Consider the following 22770-nt stretch of genomic DNA (forward strand, 5'->3'; position numbering starts at 1 on the left):
CCCTCAGGGACATCGTTATGGGCACTTGATCCAAGTCCAACACAGGGGCTCTTGTGGATAGAAAGATTGCCCAACGCCACCGCCCGGCCAACCTCCTTTTCCTCTCCCACCACCCCACCCCAGAGAGATTGGTGGTCCAAGCCTCGACTTCCAAGGGCCCATTCCCTAACACAGCACCAGATGGGGAGTCCAAGACTGCGGTCGGTGACCACCGCATGTCTCTTGGGCCGTTACTCCCACTCTGTGTGGGACACGGTTGAGCAGGTGCTGCCACAGTGACCGTAGGAGGCCTGTGCCATGCTCTCCAGCGCAGTTGCCGAAGGGAGAGACTCAGTGAAGTTCGCCATCCGATGTGGGCTGGACACTGCCGACTCACTAGGCAGGACGATTTCCACGTCGGTAGCCCTTAGACATTACGCCTAGTTGAGGTCTACTGGCTTTTCAGGTGATTTCCAAGCTACGCTTTTGGACATTAACCTTTGATGGCTATCGCTTGTTTTGCGACAATGCGCTTGAGCGCTTTAAGGACTCCAGGGCTATGGCCAGGTCCTTGGGCCTCGCATCCACCTCCCTTCCACCGCAGTCTGCCTTTCGCGGCTGCGGAAGGGGTGCCCGACCGCGTTCTGCCCAGAGCCACAGGTCTGCACAAGTTGTCAAGCCTCTGCGTGGCCGGGGACATGGGACCCACCATCGTGGGTCTGGGGCCCTGCGGGCGGGCCAGTCCACCAGCGCCCCCTCGGCAGCAGCCTCTAAGCCTTCCTAGTTCGACCTTTCAGGGCCACCAATCGCCAGTAGCCAGCAGGATTCGCCATCACCTCCCCCACTGGCTCAACATCACGTCGGACAGGTGGGTTTTGCAGATAGTCCGAAGGGGCTACTCCCTCCCCTTCGAGACTACCTCAGGTCCATTGCTTGTCGGAGGATCACTTGGCCCTTCTCCAACAGAATGTTATGGCTCTCTTGGCAAGGGAGCCATTGAGGGAGTTCCTTCCCCAGAAGTAGGTTGTGGTTGTTATTCCCACTACTTACTGGTGCACAAGAAGGACAAGGGCCTGCGTCCTGTCTCGGATCTCAGGAACGTCAACTGCAAAATGTTGACACTGGCCTGTCTTCCCTCGACCCTGGAGACTGGATGGTAGCGTTTGACTTTTCGGACGCTTATTTTTACATCCCCGTCCTGCCGGCCCATCGGCGTTACCTACGGTTCACAGTAAGCCTTGAGCACTTTGAGTTTACTGTGCTCCCCTACAGCCTACGGCCTTACGGCCTACGGCCTACGGCCTTACCAGCGCCCCTCTGGTGTTCACGAAAGTGATGGCGGTGGTCGCAGCTCATCTGCACAGATCAGTGGTTCCAGTCTTCCCCTATCTCTGACTGTCTGTTGAAGGTGGGATCGTCCCAGGCTGTCGTCTCCTACCTCCAGACTATGAGCGACCTCCTGAATTCGCTGGGGTTCTCCATCAATGTGCCGAATCAATCAATCATGGCATTTATAAAGCGCACTACATACCCGTGAGGGTCTCGAGGCGCTAGGGGGTGGGGTGGGGGGAACGCTGCTACTGTTCGAAGAGCCAGTTCTTGAGGAGTCTCCTGAAGGTTAGGAGGTCTTCGGTCTGCGGCTGGCGGATGGGGAGGGTGTTTCATGTCTTGGCGGCGAGGTGGGAGAATGATCTACTGCTGGCGGTCACTCTTCGGATGCGGGGGACGGTGGCAAGGGCGTGGTCTGCGGAGCTGGCGGGTGGGTGTGTAGAGGCTGAGTCTGCTATTGAGGTATGCTGGTCCGGTGTTGTGGAGTGCCTTGTGTGCGTGGGTGAGGAGCTTGAAGGTTATCCTCTTGTTGATGGGGAGACCGTGCAGGTCTCTCAGGTGGGGTGTGATGTGGCTGCGGCGAGGGATGTCAAGGATCAGGCGTGCGGAGGAGTTTTGGATGCGTTGGAGCCATTTCAGGAGTTTGGCCGGGACTCGTGCGTTGCCGTAGTCCAGTCTACTGCTGACGAGGGCCTGGGTGACCGTCCTTCTGGTTTTGGTGGGGATCCACTTGAAGATTCTGCGGAGCATGCGGAGGGTGTTGGAGGAGGAGAGAGCGTTGACCTGCTTTGTCATGGAGAAGGTAGAGTCGAGGATAAGCCCTAGGTTGTGCGAGTGGTCGGTGGGTGTAGGGGGTGCTCCTAGTGCAGTCGGCCACCAGGAGTCGTCCCAGGCCGAGGGGGTGGGGCCGAGGATGAAGACCTCCGTCTTGTCTGAGTTCAGTTTCAGTTGGCTGTTGCTCATCCAGTCGGCGACGGCCTTCATTCCTTCGTGGAGGTTGGTTTTGGCGGTGTGGGGGTCTTTGGTGAGGTAGAGGATCAGCTGGGTGTCGTTGGCATAGGAAATGATGTTGAAGTCGTGCCACGTGGGCGAGTGGTGCCATGTAGACGTTGAACAACGTTGGGCTGAGGGATGAGCCTTGGGGTACGACGCAGAGGATCTCGGTGGCTTCGGAGCGGAAAGGGGAAGGCGGATGCTCTGAGTTCTGCCGGAGAGGAAGGAGTTGGTCCAGTCCAGGGCCTTCTCTTGGATTCCGGCGTCCTGGAGGCATGTTCTTAGTGTGCGGTGGCAGACCGTGTCGAAGGCGGCTGACAGGTCCAGGAGGATGAGGGCCGTTGTGTCTCCATTGTCCAGCAGGGTCCTGATGTTGGTGGCAGCGATAAGGGCAGTTTCGGTGCTGTGGTTGCTGGGGAACCCGGACTAGGACGGGTTCAGGATGCTGTTCTCCTCGAAGAAGCTGGTCAGTTGTTGGTTGACTGCCTTTTTGATAACCTTCGCCGGGAACTGGAGCAGGGAGATGGGCCGGAAGTTCTTCAGGTCCTTTGGGTCCGCCTTGTTTTTTTTTTAGTAAGGCGTTGATCTCTGCATGCTTCCAGCTCTCCGGGAAGGTCGCTGTCTCTAAGGATTTTCTGGAGATGGGGTGCGATGGTGCTGCTGGCTTTGTTGAAGATGTGGTGTGGGCAGGGGTCTTTCGGGTATCCGCAGTGGATGATGTTCATGATCTTGATGGTGTCGTCGTCGTTGATGTTGGTCCAGGCGGTTGGTGCGGGTAGTAGTAGTAGTCTGCATTCTTGCGATGGAAGAAGGTGGCCAGCGAGTCGCAGTTCTTGAGACTGCGGGATGTCGTTGGTGTTGGAGCTGAGGTTGGAGAGTTCCTTCACGATGCTGAAGAGCTCTTTGCTGTTGTGTGCGTTGTTGTCTAGGCGTTTTGTGAAGGAGGTCCTTTTGGCGGATCTGATGAGATGGTGGTGTCTGCGGGTGGGGTTCTTGTGGGCTGTGTAGCTTTCCGGTGTTCAATCATGGATTCAGGTTTTTTTGAGTTTTCGGCATGTTCGCTTGGAGGCCTAGAGCGATCTTCGGTAAACCAGCTGGCTCTCTTGCTGGTGTGGGTGTTGTGGGCGTTGTGGACTTCTTGAGCGGGGCGAGGGTGTTGGCGCAGTCATCGATCCATTGCCTGAGGCGTCGGTGTCGGTCGGGTCTGCGGGTGGGCTCTGGGCGAGGGCGGTGGTTAGCTGGTCCTCGGTGACCTTGCTCCAGTGGCGGCAAGGTATCTGCTGGTTGCGGTGGTGTGTAGTGGGTTTCTGGAAGGTGAAGTGGATGCAGCGTTGGTCAGTTCAATGGAGTTTGGTGGTGTGGTTGAAGAAGACGTGGGGGCTTGCTGAGAAGATGGGGTCAAGCGTGTGGCTGGCGGAGTGGGTGGGTGTTGTGACGAGTTGTCTGAGTCCGAGGTTGTTGATCAGGGTGGTGGAGTTGGTGTCGTCGTTGTTCTCGAGGTGGAAGTTCAGGTCCCCGAGGAGGATGTAGTCTGTGGAGGCAAGGGCGTGTGTGCTGATGAAGTCTGCGATGGAGTCGCTGAACTGAGGTTGGGGTCCAGGGGGTCTGTAGATGAGGGTACCCCAAAGGGTGGTGTTGGGGTCAGTGTGGATCTGGAAGTGCAGGTGTTCGGCAGTGCTGAGGCGAAGTGTCACCTGATTCCCTCCCAGAGGGAGCGGTTCTGGACCCAGTGCAGTTTTGGGATTATCTTCCTGAGTAGCGAGTCCGGGATATCCTGGCTATGATTCCGATCTTTCAACCTCTATCCCGGGTTTCGGTCAGAATGACCCTGAGGCTACTGAGCCTTTTGCATCATGGTGGACTAGGCCAGGGGCAGTGGGATCTGAAGTTTCAGTGGGCACAGCATCAGGGGAATCTTTCCAATTGCATCCAGATTTCGTCCAGATTTTGAAGGGCACTGCATGCCAATGGCAGTGGTGGCTAAAGAACCGGCATTGGGTCAGCAGCAGATCTCTCCCTTCTCCAACCATGACCGAAGCATCACTGCTGGGGTGGGGGTGCCACATGGGAGAGGCGGAGATCAGAGGCCTCTGATCTCCGGAGGAGTCTCGGCTCCATATCAACCTTCTGAAGCGTCTGGTGATTCGTCTTGCACTAAAGGCATTCCTTCCCTCTGGCCGGAGAAGAGTGGTGCAGGTGTTCATGGACAACACCACTGCCATGTGGTACTGCAACAAACAGGGTCCAGGACCCCACCCAACCCTATGTCAGGAGGCTCTCCGCCTTTGGCCATGGCTGGAACATCTGGGCATATCTCTGGTGGTTCAGCACCTGGCAGGTTCTCTGAACGCCATGGCGGAAGAACTCCGCTGCAGGTGCATGATGGATCAGGAATGGCATCTTCACTCCGAGGTGGTGCAAGGTCTCTTTCAGCAGTGGGGAGAGCCTTGGTTAGATCTGTTCGCCACTAAAGAGAACACGCAATGTCAGCAGTTTTGCATGTTGCAATTTCCAAGGCGGCACTCGCTAGGCGCCGCTTGTTGTCACAAGTGGAGTTGCGGTCTTCGTAAGCCTTTCCGCCGATACCACTTCTGCCAGGAGTGCTGAAGAAGATCAAGCGCGACCGGGCCCAAGTCATTCTTGTGGCCCTGGATTGGGCACGAAGAGTCTGGTATCCTAAACTATTACACATGGCCATGGATCCTCCGATCAGTCTGCCGCGGCACTCTCAAAGGCTATCTTTCGGCCATTTCGGCCTTCCTTCGGCTGTCTGACCAGCCTTCTCTTTTCAAGTCCCCTAATGAAAATCACTTCCTTGAGGGCATTACTCATTTGTTTGCGCTAACCCCTTTCGTAATGCCCTAGTGGGATCTGAATCTGGTTCTTACTTATCTACGTGCGCTCCTTTCGAGCCGCTACATAACTGTCCTTTCAGACTTATGACCCTTAAAACTGCCTTTCTGGTTGCCATCACCTCTGCTCGCAGGGTGAATGTGCTTCAAGCCCTTTCTTCTAAACCTCCTTTCCTGGCTGTTCACCCGGATAAAGTTGTCCTTTGCACTAGGCCTTCTTTCCTTCCCAAAGTGGTTACCTCTTTCCACATAGGACAGACCATCACTTTGCCCACCTTCTTCCCGCCCCTGCATCCTTCTAAAGAGTAACAGAGGCTTCACCTTCTGGATCCAAAACGTGCGCTTTCGTTATATCTGGATCACACAAAACTATTCCGGGTGGATGACCAGCTCTTTGTTGGCTATGTAGGTGCCAAGAAAGGTTGGGCCGTGCAAAAAAAAGAACCATCTCCCGATGGGTCTTTCTTTGCATCAAAATCTGCTATTCCTTAGCGAAAAAGGAACCTCCAGTGGGGTTGCGTGCCTATTCCACCAGGGCGACTGCAGCCACTACTGCTTTGGGACGTGGAGTCCCCATTCTTGATATCTGCCAAGTGGCTACGTGGGCTTCACTGCACATGTTTACCAAACACTACTTCCTGGACAGCCAAGTCTAGAGAGACTGCTTCTTTGGCCGTTACATTCTCCAGGACTTTCTGGTGTGAACTTGTGGTTCTCAGACCCACCTCCGGGGTTGATATTGATGGGGTATTTATTCTAAGGTGAGGAATCCATGACTAATTGTCTCTTCCACATGAACAAGTTAGTTACCTTCAGTAACGATGTATCTGTACGAGACATAGATTAGTTATGGATTCCTCACTGCCATGCCCGTCCTCCCTGCTCTGCAAACTGATTGCTAGGGTAAGGGACTCCCTTTCAGGGCCCTAGTATTGTGCACCCAGTGGTCAGTGTCTTGCATGGCTCTGTGCTTCTGGCGTGGAATGTCGTGTAAATAACTGTTGTCAGCTCACGAGGGCTGCGTCTAAGTTGATACTGCAACGTCATTCCGCGACCATGACCGTAACAACTAACACCGAGTCGACTGACGCCACCTATTACCGCGCAGGGGTACTGCTGAAGAAGAATTCCCCGGATCCAGTCGGATGCCTGGGGGTAATTCGAAGGTGAGGAATCCATAACTAATCTGTCTCTTACAGATATATTTTTACCGAAGGTAAGAAACTTGATTTTCATTGACAAACCTTGTACTTTCAGTAAAGCCTTTTCCTTTACTAGGCCCATTCTCCGGAACTCTGTTACCTTCTATCTTACTTGTAACTGTTTTGATTTTTGAAAAGAATTTGAAAAGTTTTCTACTTAAACATATTTTTCCTTTATTAAGTGAAACCAATCTCCTTTTGTCGTATTCGGTAATTTTTTTATATAGACATTTATTGGTAGATTATATATTTTGCATAAATATATGGTTTGTGCAGCTCTGTTGTCCCGTAGCAATGTTAATGTATTTTAATTCCTGGTAAATGATTAATGTAGCGATAGACCTTGTGTTTATTCCACAAGGAAAAATGCTGGTACAATATAGTATTCCTAGGCAACGTTCACATTGAGATTAATTTTGCAAAGATTTGTAACTCCATCTGTTGATTTAGGTGTCTCTATTTTTTTCATCTTTATGCATGTCCGGGGAGGCCAGCCTTCTCTTAAGAATTTCATATTTAGTTCATGAAATGTTTTTATTCAGAGATTTAACCTTTGTTCTTCCTGCTTGCCACCTTGTTGGACTCACTAGCAGCTATTCAGTTAGGTTATGATTCTAACTTTCTATGGGGTGAGGAAAAAAAGCAGTTGCTCAGCAGATTTTCGCACCTGCAAATATAGGCCCATGAAAAAATTAAATCTACGCTATTGAACCCCATAAAGTCATTAATCTGCTTCAATGAAAGGTCAGAGGATTCTGGTCTCCAGCAGAAGCCAGGCTCTATATCAACCTGTTGGGGCTTTATGCGATCCGATTGGCACTGAAAGCCTTAATACGTCCAAGGGAAGGCCAGTTCAGTTGTTCACAGACAACACTACCAGCATGTGGTACTGCAACAACAACAGGGATGTGGGGTCGTGGACTCTGTCAAGAGGCCCTGCGGCTCTGGACTTGACTGGAACAACAGGGTATTTGCCTGGTGGTTGAACATCTGGCCGGTTCTCTGAATGCCAGTGCGGACTAATTTAGCCGCCAGTACCATGCAGATCAGAAGTGTCGTCTCCATTTGTAAGTGGCACAGGGACTCTATCAGCGGTGGGGAAAGGGAAAGCCTTGGTTAGATCTGTTAGCCTCTGAAGAGAACGTTCAATGTCAGCTGTTTTGTGCGTTTTAGTTTCCAAAGCGAGACTGGCTCGGCAACGCTTTTCGTCACAAGTGGAGCTCGGGTCTCCTGTACGCCTTTCCACCCATATCACTCCTGCCCAGAGGAGCGACCAGGGCACAAGTTATTCTTTTGTCTCCGAAATGAGCACGGAGAGTCTGGTATCCTGAGCTTTTGGCAATTAACATCGATCCTCCAATCAGGCTGCCTCTTTGGGAGAATCTTCTGTCTCGGGAGAGGATCCTCCATCGGACCCTGTCCACTCTCCACCTCCTTGGGTGGAGTGGGTGGCGACAACTGACAGCTTTTGTCCTTCCTCCCGAAGTCTGTGAAGTTATTCTGGCAGCCAGGCATCCCTCCACGAAATCGGTATATGCCGGACGATGTACCAAACTTTGTAAATATTGCACAGAAAGGTCTATCGACTCCTTATCTGCCTCTGTCAGATGTTCTCCTGTTCATCCTTTCCTTGGTCCAGCAGGGCTCTGCTCTGGGCACTCTTAAGGACTACCTTTCGGCCCTCTCAGCTTTTCTTCGGCTGCAGCCTTCACTTTTAAATCTCCTCAGGTGCAGACATTTTTTGAATGGGTTAACCCACTTGTTTTCCACTTCTCCTTTTATTATGCCACAGTGGGACATCAATTTGGTCCTTACTTTCTCAATGTGCGCACTGTTTGAGTCACTGCACAACTGCCATATATAGTTGCTCACTATCAAAACAGCCTTTTTGGTGGCAATCACCTCTTCCAGTAGGGTAAGCGAACTGCAGGCACTGTCATTCTCTTCCAGGTGATCCTCATCAATAGTCATAAGCACTGAATATTCCCGCCCATGTGCGGGACCATTCAGTGCTTATGACTTTGATGAGGATACCCCTGGAAGAGAACTAGGATTACAGGTAAGTAACTTATCCTTACAGCCTTTTTACCAGACCGTCTTTCCGGTGAAGGACTGGGCCCTCTAGGGCCACGGCGTGTACTTACAACCACCTGCTCTGCCTTCCCAAGAATTAACTGCCTGTCAGACAGTAGAGAATACAAACTTACTTTATTCAGTATATACTCTGCAGAGGAGCCCAGTCAGGCCTTCACCCCAACATGTCTGCCGTGGGGGACTAACGCCCCAGGGGTACGCTAATACTTAATAAACCCTTCTAGAGACTTTGGCCACGCCTCCAATGGAAAGTTACCGGCTTGAGCCGGGCATGAACAAATGAGGTACAGAGAGATGAGCCAACACCTGCCAGATGGGTGCACTATCAGTACTCCAAGGCCTCTGTGTCGAGTCTCAGCATCTTCTAGCGTGGGAGTAGAACTACACATCGAGATTGGAATGCAGAGAAAGAATATCAGTTTATTAACAAGTCGGGTTACAACCTTGATCAGAAGAGAAAATAATAACGGAGTACAGTGTTTTGCAATGGCAAGCGAAAGAGAAATAAGGCCTAGTATGAGCACAACCCAAGCAGTCTTCTAGTGATTGCGAAATACAAAATGGAGTCACACAAGCTAACTAAGCTTACATGCTGCGAGAATAACTCGATGGGTTGCATAATGTGAATACAAATAGTGTCTATTTAGCCACATAATGCTAACCTAAAATAGCATGTATAAGTGCACAACGGGAACCTGGAGTTTCAAACCTAACACTGGGGAAAGTGGTACACCGAACTTTGGTATCTTTTCTGCCCAAGGTTGTGACAACCTTCCATCTGGGACAGTCTGTTAATCTGCTCACTTTTGTATGCACCTCCGCATCCTTCTACAGAAGAGGAGCGTCTCCACCGTCTGGACCCAAAAGAGTGTTCTTGTTCTACCTTGATTGCATCAAAGAGTTCCGGGTGGCTGACCAACTCTTTTTATAGGGTACGTGTGAGCTAAGAAGGGGTGTGCCGTTCAAAAGAGGACCATCTAACGCTGGGTTTTCCTCTATATTAAAATGTAACTCCTTGGCAAAGAAGCAGGCTCCTGAAAACCATACGTTCAATTCGACCAAGGCGAAAGCTGCCACCACAGCCCTGCAGCATGGTGTTCCAATTATCTGGTGGGGACCTAGTCTAGCCGCAGATTTCTTACCGACCCACGCATCCTCTCCGCACTGCAGAATTAATTTGTGTGGGCTGTTCCCATTCAGGGCCCTCGTCTTTTTAACACACCATTGTGGACGTCACGACTACAACTAACACGATTCGGACTACGCCGCATGGAGTTGACTGACTCCTTATACCGGCGCGTAGGGGTACTGCTAAGAAAAATCTTCCAAAACAAGCCTGATGCCTGGGAGTTAAAAGGTAAAGAATCTGCGACTAGACTCTCTACCAGATAAGGTGTTACCGGAGGTAAGTAACTTGTCTGTTTAGTTGCATACAACATTTAGCATTCATTGCAGAAGGAAGAGAGTAAATGGGGTCTTTAGTATTATATTTTGAGTGCAGAATTGGAAGTCTGTTAGGAGAAAGGGGACCTGTTTGTTCACTGCAGGACTTTGTTTGCTTGGGTAATCGTGTTTGGTAGCTCAAAATTATATTTGTCCGCAGTGTGAATTATAATTGGATACTTTTCCTGCATTGAAGTATTTAGTTTCATTAAAAATTTATTGAGTAGTCTTGGAAATTAGTAACTCTTCAAGCATTTGAAAGGTAGGTGGTTCGAGAGGAAATGCCATAAATACTCTTTTACACATCACCAGTAAGTGAGAGGCGCTTAATTTTGGTTCTTAGTAATTGCATGGATGTGAATGAAGTGTAATTCTTGGAACATATCGCCCATTTTAGTGAGGTCAAGGGACTAAAGTTGTGTAGCAGCTTGCTTCTCACATGACCAATTCATTCTCGGGTGATTAAATAGTGGCAGCGCACTAAAGTATAAATATAATCCACCTCTTATCTGCAGTGTGTCCTGTGCCTTTGCAGTGTATGCCAAAAAACACAGTTGATGGACAGAATGTAGAACAATGTCATACATTCACCCCAGTACAAGGATCTGGGCCTAAATCCATCGTTTTTTTGCACTCCACACCACCCTGGGTTAGACACTGGCTATATGCAAATCCGCTCTGACCCTGTGCCTCATGGGTCCAGTCCAAACTACCAAGCCATGTCTTTCCCAGACCGGAATCAAGCATCCAAGGACCGGTTTCTGGCTATCAGCCTGGATAGCTTGACTCCAGTGGTGTGGAGAGCCTGGGACTCACGTCTGAGCATACCCAGCCCACTCGGGGTGAAAATTGCAAAAAACACAGTTGATGGACAGAATGTAGTAGTTCGGACTGGATTGTTCCCATGAGGCACAGGGTCAGAGATGATTTGCATATAGCCAGTGTCTAACCCAGGGTGGCGTGGAGTGCAAAAAAACGATGGATTTAGGCCCAGATCCTTGTACTTGGGTGAATGTATAACATTGATCTACATTCTGTCCATCGACTGTTTTTTGCAATTTTCACCCCGAGTGGGCTGGGTATGCTCAGACGTGAGTCCCAGGCTCTCCACACCACTGGAGTCAAGCTATCCAGGCTGATGAAGGCTGATAGCCAGAAACCGGTCCTTGGATGCTTGATTCCATGTCTGGGAAAGACATGGCTTGGTAGTTCGGACTGGACTGTTCCCATGAGGCACAGGGTCAGAGCTGATTTGCATATAGCCAGTGTCTAGCCCAGGGTGGCGTGGAGTGCAAAAAAACGATGGATTTAGGCCCAGATCCTTGTACTGGGGTGAATGTATGACATTGTTCTACAGTCTATCCATCAACTGTGTTTTTTGCAATTTGCAGTGTATGCCATCATAATTAGGGCTCCCAGGTTTATGGTATTTATTTTTTTTACATTTCCGTCTTAATTATCCATATTTATTTGGGTTTTGTGGAAAAATTAAGCCGAAATTGGTATATTTCCACATATAACCGGTAATGCTTGAGTGGCTACTAGGTTTCAATGCTGCAATCAGCCACAGGAGATAAATCAATGCACTTAAGAAAATATGCAAATTTCAGTATCAACCTTGGACATATCTACTGCTGTTAAAGCCTCTTTACTAAAGGTTCTTTCTTTTTTAGCCCCCTTATCGATCCCTCCACACAGCTATTGGCCTGGCAGTCATGACAGACCATATTTAGCATTACTCCAAAAGCAACCCAATTCCTGTTTTTATCCACATTTTAAAATAAATACAGACAAGAAATAAATGTTTTCTGTCTGTATTTATTTGTAAAAAATCTGTAAAAAGGAAAACGGGGAGCCTTAATCATAATCTATGAATGCATGTATGAGGGTTATACTGACTCCACGATTGAAGGGGAGTAGGAGATGTGGTATTTCTATTGCAATATGCCGCTTAAATGGAGGTAGGTGATGCCTACACTGCGTAACTGGCCCAGTGCACAAGGTAAAGTTTGAGGTTTGCGTCTGCAAAACTACCTATATGGTAAGGTAGGGCCCGAATTTCCCATGAGAGTTTGAGTTGCTTACCTGTCCATGCTAGCCCAATCAGTAAAGATGTAAGGGATTTAAAGAATTAATTGAACAGGGGGGGGGGGGTGGGTGAGAATATTGGGATAGAGATAGAGCAGCCTGGGCAGCATCCATCTTCATCAAGGCTTTGTGTTCTGCTATTGAAAGTTGGAGAGTAGACTATCGCTCCATCTGGTCTTCTCGCTTGGAAATGGCAGTGATAATTGACTCGTATGAACTTATTTTTGTTGCAACTAGTCCGCATCCTGATGCACTTAACTGCCTCCACATAATGGAAACTTGCAAACAATAGCTGCAGAGATTGTGTGGCATTTGAATTACTAGTTCCTTACCACACTGCTGCACCACAGAGTAGTGGAGCGAGTTCCGGTTCAGAAAGGATCATGGCTTACCCAGTCTCCTGAGAATAGCAACAAGATATTTGTACTTGGGGGAGTTGAATGCTTTAGGAATATTACTGCTGCTTCTATTTTTTTTGTCTAACTGGTGTGAGGGTGAACAAAGTGCATAGGTCTGGACCTTACAGAAATGAATCTTGCCTCGTCTAGACAACCAGACCTCTGAGGAGAGAGACTAATCTATTAGCGATTTGTTTAATGAGGATTTTTGTGTTGGACACAACAAGATGATGGACAGAGTGCTGAAACTTTTCAAATGCTCACCCCTAGTCAAGAGATCTGGGTTAAATCTGTTGTTCTTTTGCTCACCATGCCGCCCCAGTTTGCACCCAGCCATAAGCAAATCAGTCTTGACCCTGCTCCCCATGAGAACAGTTCAGCCAGAACTTCAGGCCAGGGACTGGAAACGAGCATCCTGTGTCCGGTTTTGGGGTATCACCCCCTCATCAGCCAGGCTAGCTTGAATCAAGTGCCAGAGCAAGCAAAGGACCCACGTCTGGGCATACCCTTGGACCCTTAACTCGAACGTAGCAAACAATACAAGGTGATGGAAGGAGTGTTGAAACTTTTAAAAAACTCACCATCCGTGAAGAGTTTTGAGGGAAAGGGCCCTGTAGTATTCACGTAGGTCTGGAGGCTCCCCAGGTTTGTCTAAGATGATAGAGAGGCTATCTCATTGATGGTGGAAGCATAGATTATGTTCACCTCCTCAAACACATTGAGTAGTTACTGTTTCTGAATCCCAACTCTGACTTATTGTGTAGTTCCTGCAGTTGAGCCCTATTAGAAAGACCCCATGTAATGCTACTTTAAATCTTTTATGATGAGCAGATTGTTTTTGATGGTTCAAAGTATTTGCTTTTTTGTTTTTTTTGCATTAATGGTTGGCTGCACCAACAATCGCTAGATTTTTGGCTTTGCTTTAATGCTGAGAGCAATAAAGTTCTTATCTTTTTTAGTGTCATGAAATGAGTAGACTAACCTTATGCTACACTTTTCAAAATTACTTTACCCAAAAAAGGCTGCTAAGCTCAGATATGCAATTAAGTGGCTGTTAAGGCATTTAACACCAATCACTACTGTCTGCTGCTCGCCACACATACTTTCCATTCTGTATGAATTCTAATTATTAACAAGAAAGTCTTCACTCATTTCAACCTCATTGGGCCCTGCCAATTCCATGTAGCTCTACTTTATACCCATGAAACAAGGTGCATTTGCCTGGTCATAACAAACTCACTTGGGTTGTTCCGATTAAAAATTGTATTATGTTTTCGCTGGATTTCCTTATTTCATGAACCACCTCTATAGAATATCTTCCTTCCCCATTCACCAATTAGTTGCTCCTTTGTCACATTAGTCTGTTACTTTCCAGCCACACGAGTGACTTGCTTCTTACAAATCTTTTTTTTTTTTTTTACACCATCATTCATTCTTACATATGTCATGCACTGGTTGGGAGGTAACCTTTGCATTGCATAGCGAAATCAGACATTTTGACTATTTAAAGCGGAAGTCTTAAAGTTACCAGCAAGATTTCTGAAAGTGTCTGAAGGCCATTGCAATAAAAAAATCTGGTCCCAGAAAAGGGATAGCCCTATAATCTACTTGAAATGTTGGCATATAAACTGTCTAAGAGGATAGATTATACTAACATTATTTCTAAGTACACGGATGTCTACAAAATAGTTAGTGCACATGGTATCTTACTCTAAAATGCATTGATAGCAATTTGAACTGATTTGATAGCTACCAGTTTTACTCCAGTAATTGTAACAAAATCATTCAAGTTGTAAACCTTATGCGTGCCCATTTCTAAGAGGAGCACTACAGTTGTAATTCATAAAAATCTTTTTTGAACCAGAAGGAATGCCAACATTTGGGATCATTTCCCTAGCTCTGCTTCTACCTCTTGCTGCAGGTTAGGACACTGGAACAATATGTGTCTTAACTACTTGCAAAACTTCCACAAGGGTTCCATTGTTATGATATGGACTATTGTTTTTAAAGACTGGTTCACAATAATGGAAATTTAAAATACATTATCTTGAATATTGCACATAAGATTGAAGCATTTTGATTGTAAAAAAGTAATGTTGGTATGATAAATGCCTAAGTGAGATTTCCCTTGTGGATAAACAGTTGAAAATCTATGCATTGTGAAACCATATCCAACTACATTTAAGAATTGCCTCAACTCTCAATGGAATGTCATGCCTTTTGTGTATATAACATAAATATGAATGCACATATGAGTTTTTGCTCATAGCTGGAGTGAATATGTGCTAAAACACCTTTGTTTGCTTTGCTAGTTATTATGGAACTATAAGCTAAACCTGACAACTGATCCAAAATTTGAGTCCGTGGCACGTGAGGTCTGCAAGTCTACCATCATAGAGGTGAGCAATTCCATAAAACTGTCATGAATTGTGCTTGTGGGTGCTGAGTGTGAAGCAGACATTTAGTGAACGTGTGCTTTGTCATTATTTTGGAACTCTATGGGTGACGTTCTCAAGTATGCTATTGCTCCAGAATGAAAAGCTCCCTGTGATATTGCATGGGGTGTTTTCAGTTTTTGGTGATGGCAGACGCTGGTTTGCCAAGTGTGTCGCATTGCTGTCCTTTGTGCAGGGGGTCTCTGGTTGAGATAATCTGGCTGTTTTGATATTGTGAGGTTCCAATTCTTTGTGGTGGTTCTGAGACTGTCTAGTTGTCATTAACTTGCTCCAGTGTTGCGAAGGAGAGCTGGGTTTTTGGTGCTTTCTTTTGAAGTGCCTTATAGAACATTCATAAAAGAGAAGCTGTGGTTCTTGGAGTGCAGCTTTATTTGAGACCTAATTTTCCCATTATTGATTTCAGTAAAAATGAGTTTGTTCTTCGGTGTGAGATTGTAGGCCGTGCCATAGAAAATTGCTTGCACCAACCCCAACAGACCATTACAATATTGCAAAAGTAGTCTTAAGCTCATTTAAGCAACACCTTTTCAGAAAAATGTCCACTTTTCAACAGATCAAAGAATGTGCAAATGAGCCACCTGGAAAGGGCTACCTGGTGTCCTGCTTGGTTGACCATCGAGTGAATATCACAGAATACCAGTGCCATCAGTATATCACCAAGATGACTGCTATCATTTACAGTGACTATCGTCTGATATGTGGCTTTATGAACGACTGCAAGAATGACATCAATAAACTGCGATGTGGCAGCATTCGCCCTGGCGAGAAGGTACTGCTTCATACATTTAAACATTATTTTTGTGTTCTTGAGGTTGTAGTTAAGTTAATCATTTGATTGGTTTCAGATTTTGTGTTAATTAAAACGACCATTTAGATCGCATTGTAAAAACCTTTAGTTAGACCATGATCATGAGCACATAGAGACTATTAGAAAATTACCAGTTAAACATTTATTGAAAAATAAATACAATTATAGTTTGAACATTGAGAAGAGGCCCTGATTTCATTTACTTATGTTGAACATCTAATGTACAACAGATTCCTTCAATAAAATGAGGCCATTATTTTTAGAGGAAGTCCAAGAATGTGGCAAGTGTGTAGCTTTTGCCTTATGTCAGCTTTATATTCCAAGGCTTTCATGTGTGCATGCAGTTGTCTGTAGCAGGTACTATTAATGAGAAAACGGAAAGCCCCTAAAACAACTAAAGTCCCAGTTAAAACAAAAAAAAATTGGAAACCTGCGGGGGCTGGTGCTCTCATAGATGGGGACAGAATCACTAGCTTCGATGATATTGATCATTTAATTGAGGAAGTAGAGACTATGCTGAACGTTGAAACATCTAATGCTAAAAATAAAACAAGCTCTGCAAAAGTACCTGAATTTTTTAAGAGTGAAAACCACGATTAAATCAAATACTGCCCGCAGAAACTAAGGCAGTTTGCATAAAACCGCATTGGTACTTTAAGCACCCTTGACTTAGCAGTTGCAATTGGTAATGAAGCGAGAGGCCTTTACTTGTGAGCATTTGTCAAAACCTAACCGGCTGCCACTGTCTCCCAAAATAAACATTGTTCCTAACATCTCTTGCCTTAATAGGTTTGCTCTGGTAGCTGATACAGGGACAATCTGAGTCTTCGCCCACACGTCAGACACAGATCATAGCTCGTGTCTCACCTATAGTTAACAGAACCCATACAGATTTAAATGTTGATACTTCTCAGCCATCTACAGACACTGGTGACCTGCTTATTCTGCACAGCAAACTGGATACCTTGAAGTATTTAATTGTTTCTTTAATTGAAAGAATTAGAAAGATGAAAGCAGTTCTATCAGCAATTGCTCCTGCAAATACTCCTGTAAGCGAGGGGCTTCAGAAGGGGTCTTGATTTGGTAAGAATCTTGCTGTCGGGGAGCCCCCAGATCTTTCGGCTCTGATGAAGTGTCATCCTTGCGCCCAGCATATAAATATTATTTAGGCAAACCAAGCAAAGTGTTCAGGCACCAAACCTATGCACAGTTTATATCAACAGATTACAGCCCCACACAGTTGACAGAATAATGTGGATTCTAAATTTCTCGTGCCCCCTGACAAGCCTTTTGAATGCTTATATGGCCCAAGACAGTCTTTTGTATGTTGCAGTGATGGCCCACTGTTGGGCCAACCCTTGGAGTATGAGAAACCACTTTCATCAAGCATCTAGACAGGCACCACCTTCACAGTTCTTGGAGAGACCCTCCTATCCAGATCATATTGAAGTTCCCAGGAGGGTAGTTTATTTGACTTATGCACTGGATCAGGGTGAAGCGTAATTGTCTCTTTGTAATATGGTCTGACATTGAATATGTGAGATGGTGTGATGTGGGCTCGGCAATTTCTGATTTTATTCTAGTTTAATTTAATAATGAGACGCTGGATGAAGGCCTTATAAATCATGAACTTCATACTTGCCATCTCCATGGACCTCCAGCTTCTGATATAAGCTTAAATTGTCTCCCCTGACTACTCAGTTCACTTCTAATAACTTAAGGCACCCCCTCTACTCAAGGTTCCATATGCCACAATCTGCTGCCGGACCAGACGTATCCGGCCTGAATACAAACAACTGACTAAGGCATCACATCCATCCCGCTGCACTGGACGATTGGATTAGGATTGTTCTCTTCCAGGGCATCCTCATCAATAGTCATAAGCATTAGAATATTCCCCGGAAACACTATCATATGTGCTATATATGAGCTTCGTAGGACGCACACTGCAGCGGGCCCCCCTCTGGTTAACGTTGACTGTTCACACTTGCACGCAGATTTCAAATTGTTTTGCCTTACGCGTTTCGAGACCTCTCGTCTCTCATCAGAGGCAGCTCATTACATATGAGTGACGTGTTGCTCTTCTTTGAATAGTTCTCACACAGTTCTGATTGGATCTCCGCCCACGGTGGGACGTTCTTTATCCTCGTTGCAGCACAGTGCATGCTGATCTCACGAGTGCAGAAGAGTAACAAAGCATCACGCTATCTCCCTTAAGTAGGTGTCACTCGCATGTATTAGATAAGAGCATTGCATTTCCCTTCGTCGGGTTCTGGATGCGCGTGTGAATTTCATTAGTCTGGCTCGCTGCACTGCATATTGCCGGAATGGTTTCCAACCACAGCCTCTTTTCCTTATAAAGATGGTGCTATCCTACCACGGCGGGGCCGCCGTGCAATAATAGTATTCACCAAATGCCTGGATTTGATATATTACGGCCAGCCTGGGTCGTGGAGAGCGAACTGCCGTGAAATTAAACACACGGACTGCATTTGGAATAACCAAGTCACCTTCAAATATAAAAAACGGGCCCTCCTCTCAACACCCACTGGAGGGTGAAAGCTGTGGAAAGAACAGGATTACTGACACACTTCGGGAAAGGTGAACGAACATTGCACCACAAGTCCCAGCATACCTGCAGGCTGCACATCTAAGTCAGTCCACCTGGCGGCAGGTACTGTGAAATTAAATGAGGAACTTGTCACGAGGCAGCCGTCACAATCAGTTCGAGTCCGTGATCAAGAGGCAGGCAGCCTCGAAACGCGTAGGACTTTAAAGCGAGAATATTGAAAGGAATGCAGGTTTTTCATGAATAAACTGACCACTTAGGAAAAGAAGAAGTGAGTCCCACTTGTGTTATTGTGAGCGCCTCCAAAGCTAATGGCAACTTATCTGTTGATGAGATATATATATATATATATATATATAATATATTTTTGCTGCCAAAATCACAATAGAGCTGGATTATGCTGTAAAGAATTTCCACCATACATGAAACATATGCATTAGAAACATGAAACACAACATCAAAGATTGTTTTGAATCTGTTTGTGCTGAAAAAGCAGTAGAAATTCTTATTATATCCTGAAAGCATAGAAAGCTTCCAGGCTGCATTGCAAACACACAGTCTGAAAAGACTGAAAAGCTAACCTGTAGCTGCATGCTACAAAAAACTGACACCGTGCCTTTAAGGCACTCATGACCCCCAGTATCCCATCATGCCTCAGGGGTGACAGTTGGGTCAGTTGTTCTTTCCGGCTCCTTCAGGAAGGATCCTGGTTCCACAGCTCCACTCTTTTTCTGTTTTCTGACAGAAAATTCTCTGTCTACATTTTTTTTTAAATTTATGTATTATTTTCCAAAAGAAATACAGAAATAAAGAGAAGTATACAAATTCAAAATACAATGTTGTTTCATAAGGTGTCACTCTAGTCGCAATCATTACTTGTACAATCTTTCGAACATACTCGAAATGCATGGCCAAGATGGAGAGAGAGGCCCACAGTGAGGAAACATATCTACCGCAAACATTTAAGGCAGCATTACCACTCAACGTTCCCATTCGTGTATGTGTCATTTGCAATTCCCCACAACAGCGAGGCGCCTGGACAAAGGGGGGCAGGGAGACCCCACAAAGTGTGCATCGAGACAATGGTCAACATCAGGGTACCCCCACATCCCTCAACCAATACCCTCAGGGGCCATCGCAGGTGTAGAGGTGCGTTGACTACTCTCAATGGTGCCTGCTATATACGCGCGGTATGGGCCCCAAATGTCGACTGGCCTGGATGTGGTAGGGACCATGTCTGAGTATTCTGTACTGTTAATATTGCAGTGTGCCATGCTCCGGAGCCAGGAGCTGTGTAGCGGGGGTCGTCGGTCGCACCATCTCAGTGCAACTTCTCGCTTGGCTAGCAGAAAACTCAGTGCCGCCAGTCTGCGCACTGACTTTGGAAATTCAGCCACGTATCCCAGGAGAGCGATCTCCGGGATCGGGGCCAGGGTTAAGTTAAGCATGTCACTGAGTGTGCTGTGTACTCGGGACCAATATTCATGCAACTTAGGGCAGGTCCATGAAAGGTGAGCGAAATCTGCGAATGGTCCACCGCATTTGGGACAGGCATGAGATCTTGATGGGTCTATCCTATGTAGTCGCGCTGGTGTGAAGTACAGCCTACGCAAAAACTTAAAATGTAAAAGTTTGTGTTTGCTATTGATAGACGTTTTTGGTCGTTCTGCAGTACCACTGCCATTGATCATCCGAGATGGTGTACCCCAAATCTGTCTCCCAAGCAGCACGTACCACCTGATCTCGAGAGGGGAGGAGGTCGCAGCACATCTGATACAACTTAGAGACCAAGTGTGCGCCCGATGGGTGCTGTATGATGAAAGTGAGGGGCGTCATCTCTTCGGGGGGGAGGGGGAACGAGGAGAATGAAGCGCGTAGCAAGGAGCGCAGTCTGGTTAGAACAAATGAGTCCATGAACGTCCTCTCGGTAAAACGGGCATCCTCAGTCAGTGTGAAAGCATGACCTTCCGGGAACAGATCCCCGACGGTTGTTATGTGGAACTTGGTCAACGTTTGTCGCACCACTGTCTCCCCAGTTCTGTTTTCTACATTTTTAACCTTACTTCGACATTTTTCATCTAGTCATGTAGGTTTTCTCTTGTTGGTTGGCATTTTCATCTTGATATGCCTTCCCTTTTTGACAAGTGCCCTTCTTGTGGCAAGAAGAAGGCAAAGACGGACAGCCATGAGGTATGCATCCTTTGCCTACCTGAAGAACATGACCCTAGGACCTGCCCTCACTGCGAGTCCCTGTCATCAAGAACTTTGAAAGACCGGGGGAGAATTAGAGTCTATGGCCTAGGCCATAGGTCTTCTAGAGGGAGATCCCCAGCCAAGAAGTGCTCCAAGAGGTCCAGAGAACCTTCAAAGGGCGGGTCTTCTCGTCCTGCAGCTTCAGCGTCGGGCTCGGCGCTGAGAAAGGAGCAACCGGTGGGTCATTCTTCAAAAAAACGACATTTATCACCGTCGACGACGGGCTCGCCATCAACAAGAACCGGTATGTCGTCGTTGAGATGTCAAGACCCTCCGCCATCGTCAACTCGGCGTCGCGAGATAAGACCCCTCTGCCGTCGTCAACCAGGCGGCGATCGGCGTCGAGGGGCGTTACACCTCCGCCGTCGTCAACCAGGCGACGACCGGCGTCGAGAAGTGTGACTCCTCCGCCGACGTCAACCAGGCGACGTTCGGCGTCGAGGGGTAAGGAGCCTCCGCCTTCGTCGTCGTCCCGACGTTCGGCGTCGAGAGCTGGCTCACCGTCGTCGCAGGCTAAGCGACCGACGTAGAGAGCCCCAAGTCCTCCACCGTCGACAACCAGGCGTCGATCGGCGTCGAGGAGGAGATCTTCGTCAACGTCACGTCGACGTTCGGCGTCGAGGGCGACCAATACCCCTCCGCCGACGTCACGTAGACATTCGAAGTCAAAGGCAGCTCCGTCGTCAGCCACAACGCCGCTCGACGTCGAGAGACCATTCCTCACGTCGTTCGCCGTCGAGGCATACGACGTCGAGATCGCCTGATCCACCGGCGCCACAGAGACAGTTGGCGTTGAAGGAAAGGACTCCGTCGACGGTGGGGCAGCACCAGTCGACGTCGGGAGGTCATCATCGCTCGGAGTCAAGGCATGCGCCTTCTGAGCATTCGACGTCGAGGCGCCATGAACGGTCCAGATCGACGTCGAGACACCATGAACGAAGATCCAGGGATGGTTCAGTGATCCTAGTGACTGAATCAGCCTCCCATCACTCTTCTGGTTCTTCCAGATCAAGATCCAGAAGTCCTGCCCGCAGATCTAGAAGTCCTGCCCGCAGACCTCCCACTGATGGTGTGCAGTTGTCTCCCAGATGGAATATGCCTCTGCACAATTGGCGAGACTCAGGTGCTACAAGAAGGCTGCAGGAATACGTCAGCCCAGTACACAGATCTCCTCTGCAAAGACTGGTCGAGGAAGTAGACAGTCGCAGCCCTCCCAGGCGCAGAGAAAGATCACCTGTGAGGCGAGCTGCATCTTGTTCTCCTGCACGAGAAGAACGCACAGGGAGGTCTCACGAGAGGAGGTGCGATCGTTCCCCTAGACGGGAGGTATCCGCCAGAAGATCTCGCGAAAGAAGGGCTCGAACACCAGCTACTTCTCCTACCTCCTCTACCCGCTCTTCCATACGGGATTACTCTTCCACTTTGGTTGATAGCCCTGTCTCTAGGGTTTCCCTGGTGGACGATATCAACACCTATCATGATGTCTTACAGAGGGGGGCACTGAAATTAAACATCGAGCTGTCTGTGCCACAGGTCTCCACGACAGTGATCTTTGAGACTCTTCACCAAAAGTCGGGGTCTCGTCCAGTGCTACCGTTGGTCCCAGGGATCATGGATCCTGTCAATGATGTGTTCCTGGCTCCAGCATCGGCAAAAGCGGTGCCGGCTCGCATCCAAAAGAAGTATAAGGCCGCACCCTCTGACCCGATCTTTGTGAAAGCGGACCCGCCCGCCGACTCAGTAGTCGTGGCGGCGGCACGAAAGACCCACTCAGTCTCTCCCTCCTCCTCAACTCCTCCTGATAAGGACAGCAAGTTGCAAGACTCGTGGGGCCACAAGGTCTGCAGTTCTGCTGCTTCGAAGCTGAAGGTTTCTAGCGCGGCTGCGCTTTTAGGCAGGTACGATAGAGCCTTATGGGACTCAATGGAGCGTTTTAAATCAAAATTGCCTAAGGAGGACCAACAAGACTTTGAGGAGACCCTGACGGAAGGAAGTCTGGTGGCTAACCAGATAGTTAGCACTGCTGCAGACGGAGCAATACTGGCAGGACATTCATATGCCCATGGAGTATGTGCCAGACGTTCTTCGTGGGTGCGCCTGACTGCCCTCAAGCCTGATGCGCAGCAGCGCATTCTGAACCTCCCGTTTACCGGAACATCTCTCTTCGGCCAGCACACGGACGACGAGATGAGTCGGATGAAAGCCGAGCTCGACACCGTCAAGGCAGTCGGCTTAGAAAAAAAGGAGGAGTTTAAACGCCGTTTCAAGTCCAACAGCGGCAGAGGGGCTCAACAGAGGGTTCAAAC

The 22770-nt window shown here is 47.9% G+C and overlaps 1 protein-coding gene across 1 annotated transcript in view; it reads left to right on the forward strand.

Moving 5' to 3' along the window:
• GLG1 (golgi glycoprotein 1) overlaps positions 1-22770 on the forward strand; it is a 694561-nt gene that overhangs the window by 117220 nt on the left and 554571 nt on the right. Inside the window, exons 3-4 of the mRNA XM_078669216.1 lie at positions 14691-14777; positions 15388-15603. Of these exons, the coding sequence (XP_078525342.1) occupies positions 14691-14777; positions 15388-15603 (303 nt within the window). The remainder of the gene's footprint in view (positions 1-14690; positions 14778-15387; positions 15604-22770) is intronic.

Source organism: Lissotriton helveticus, chromosome 12 (assembly GCF_964261635.1).
Source record: "Lissotriton helveticus chromosome 12, aLisHel1.1, whole genome shotgun sequence".
In the NCBI taxonomy this organism is placed as follows: Eukaryota; Metazoa; Chordata; class Amphibia; order Caudata; family Salamandridae; genus Lissotriton; species Lissotriton helveticus.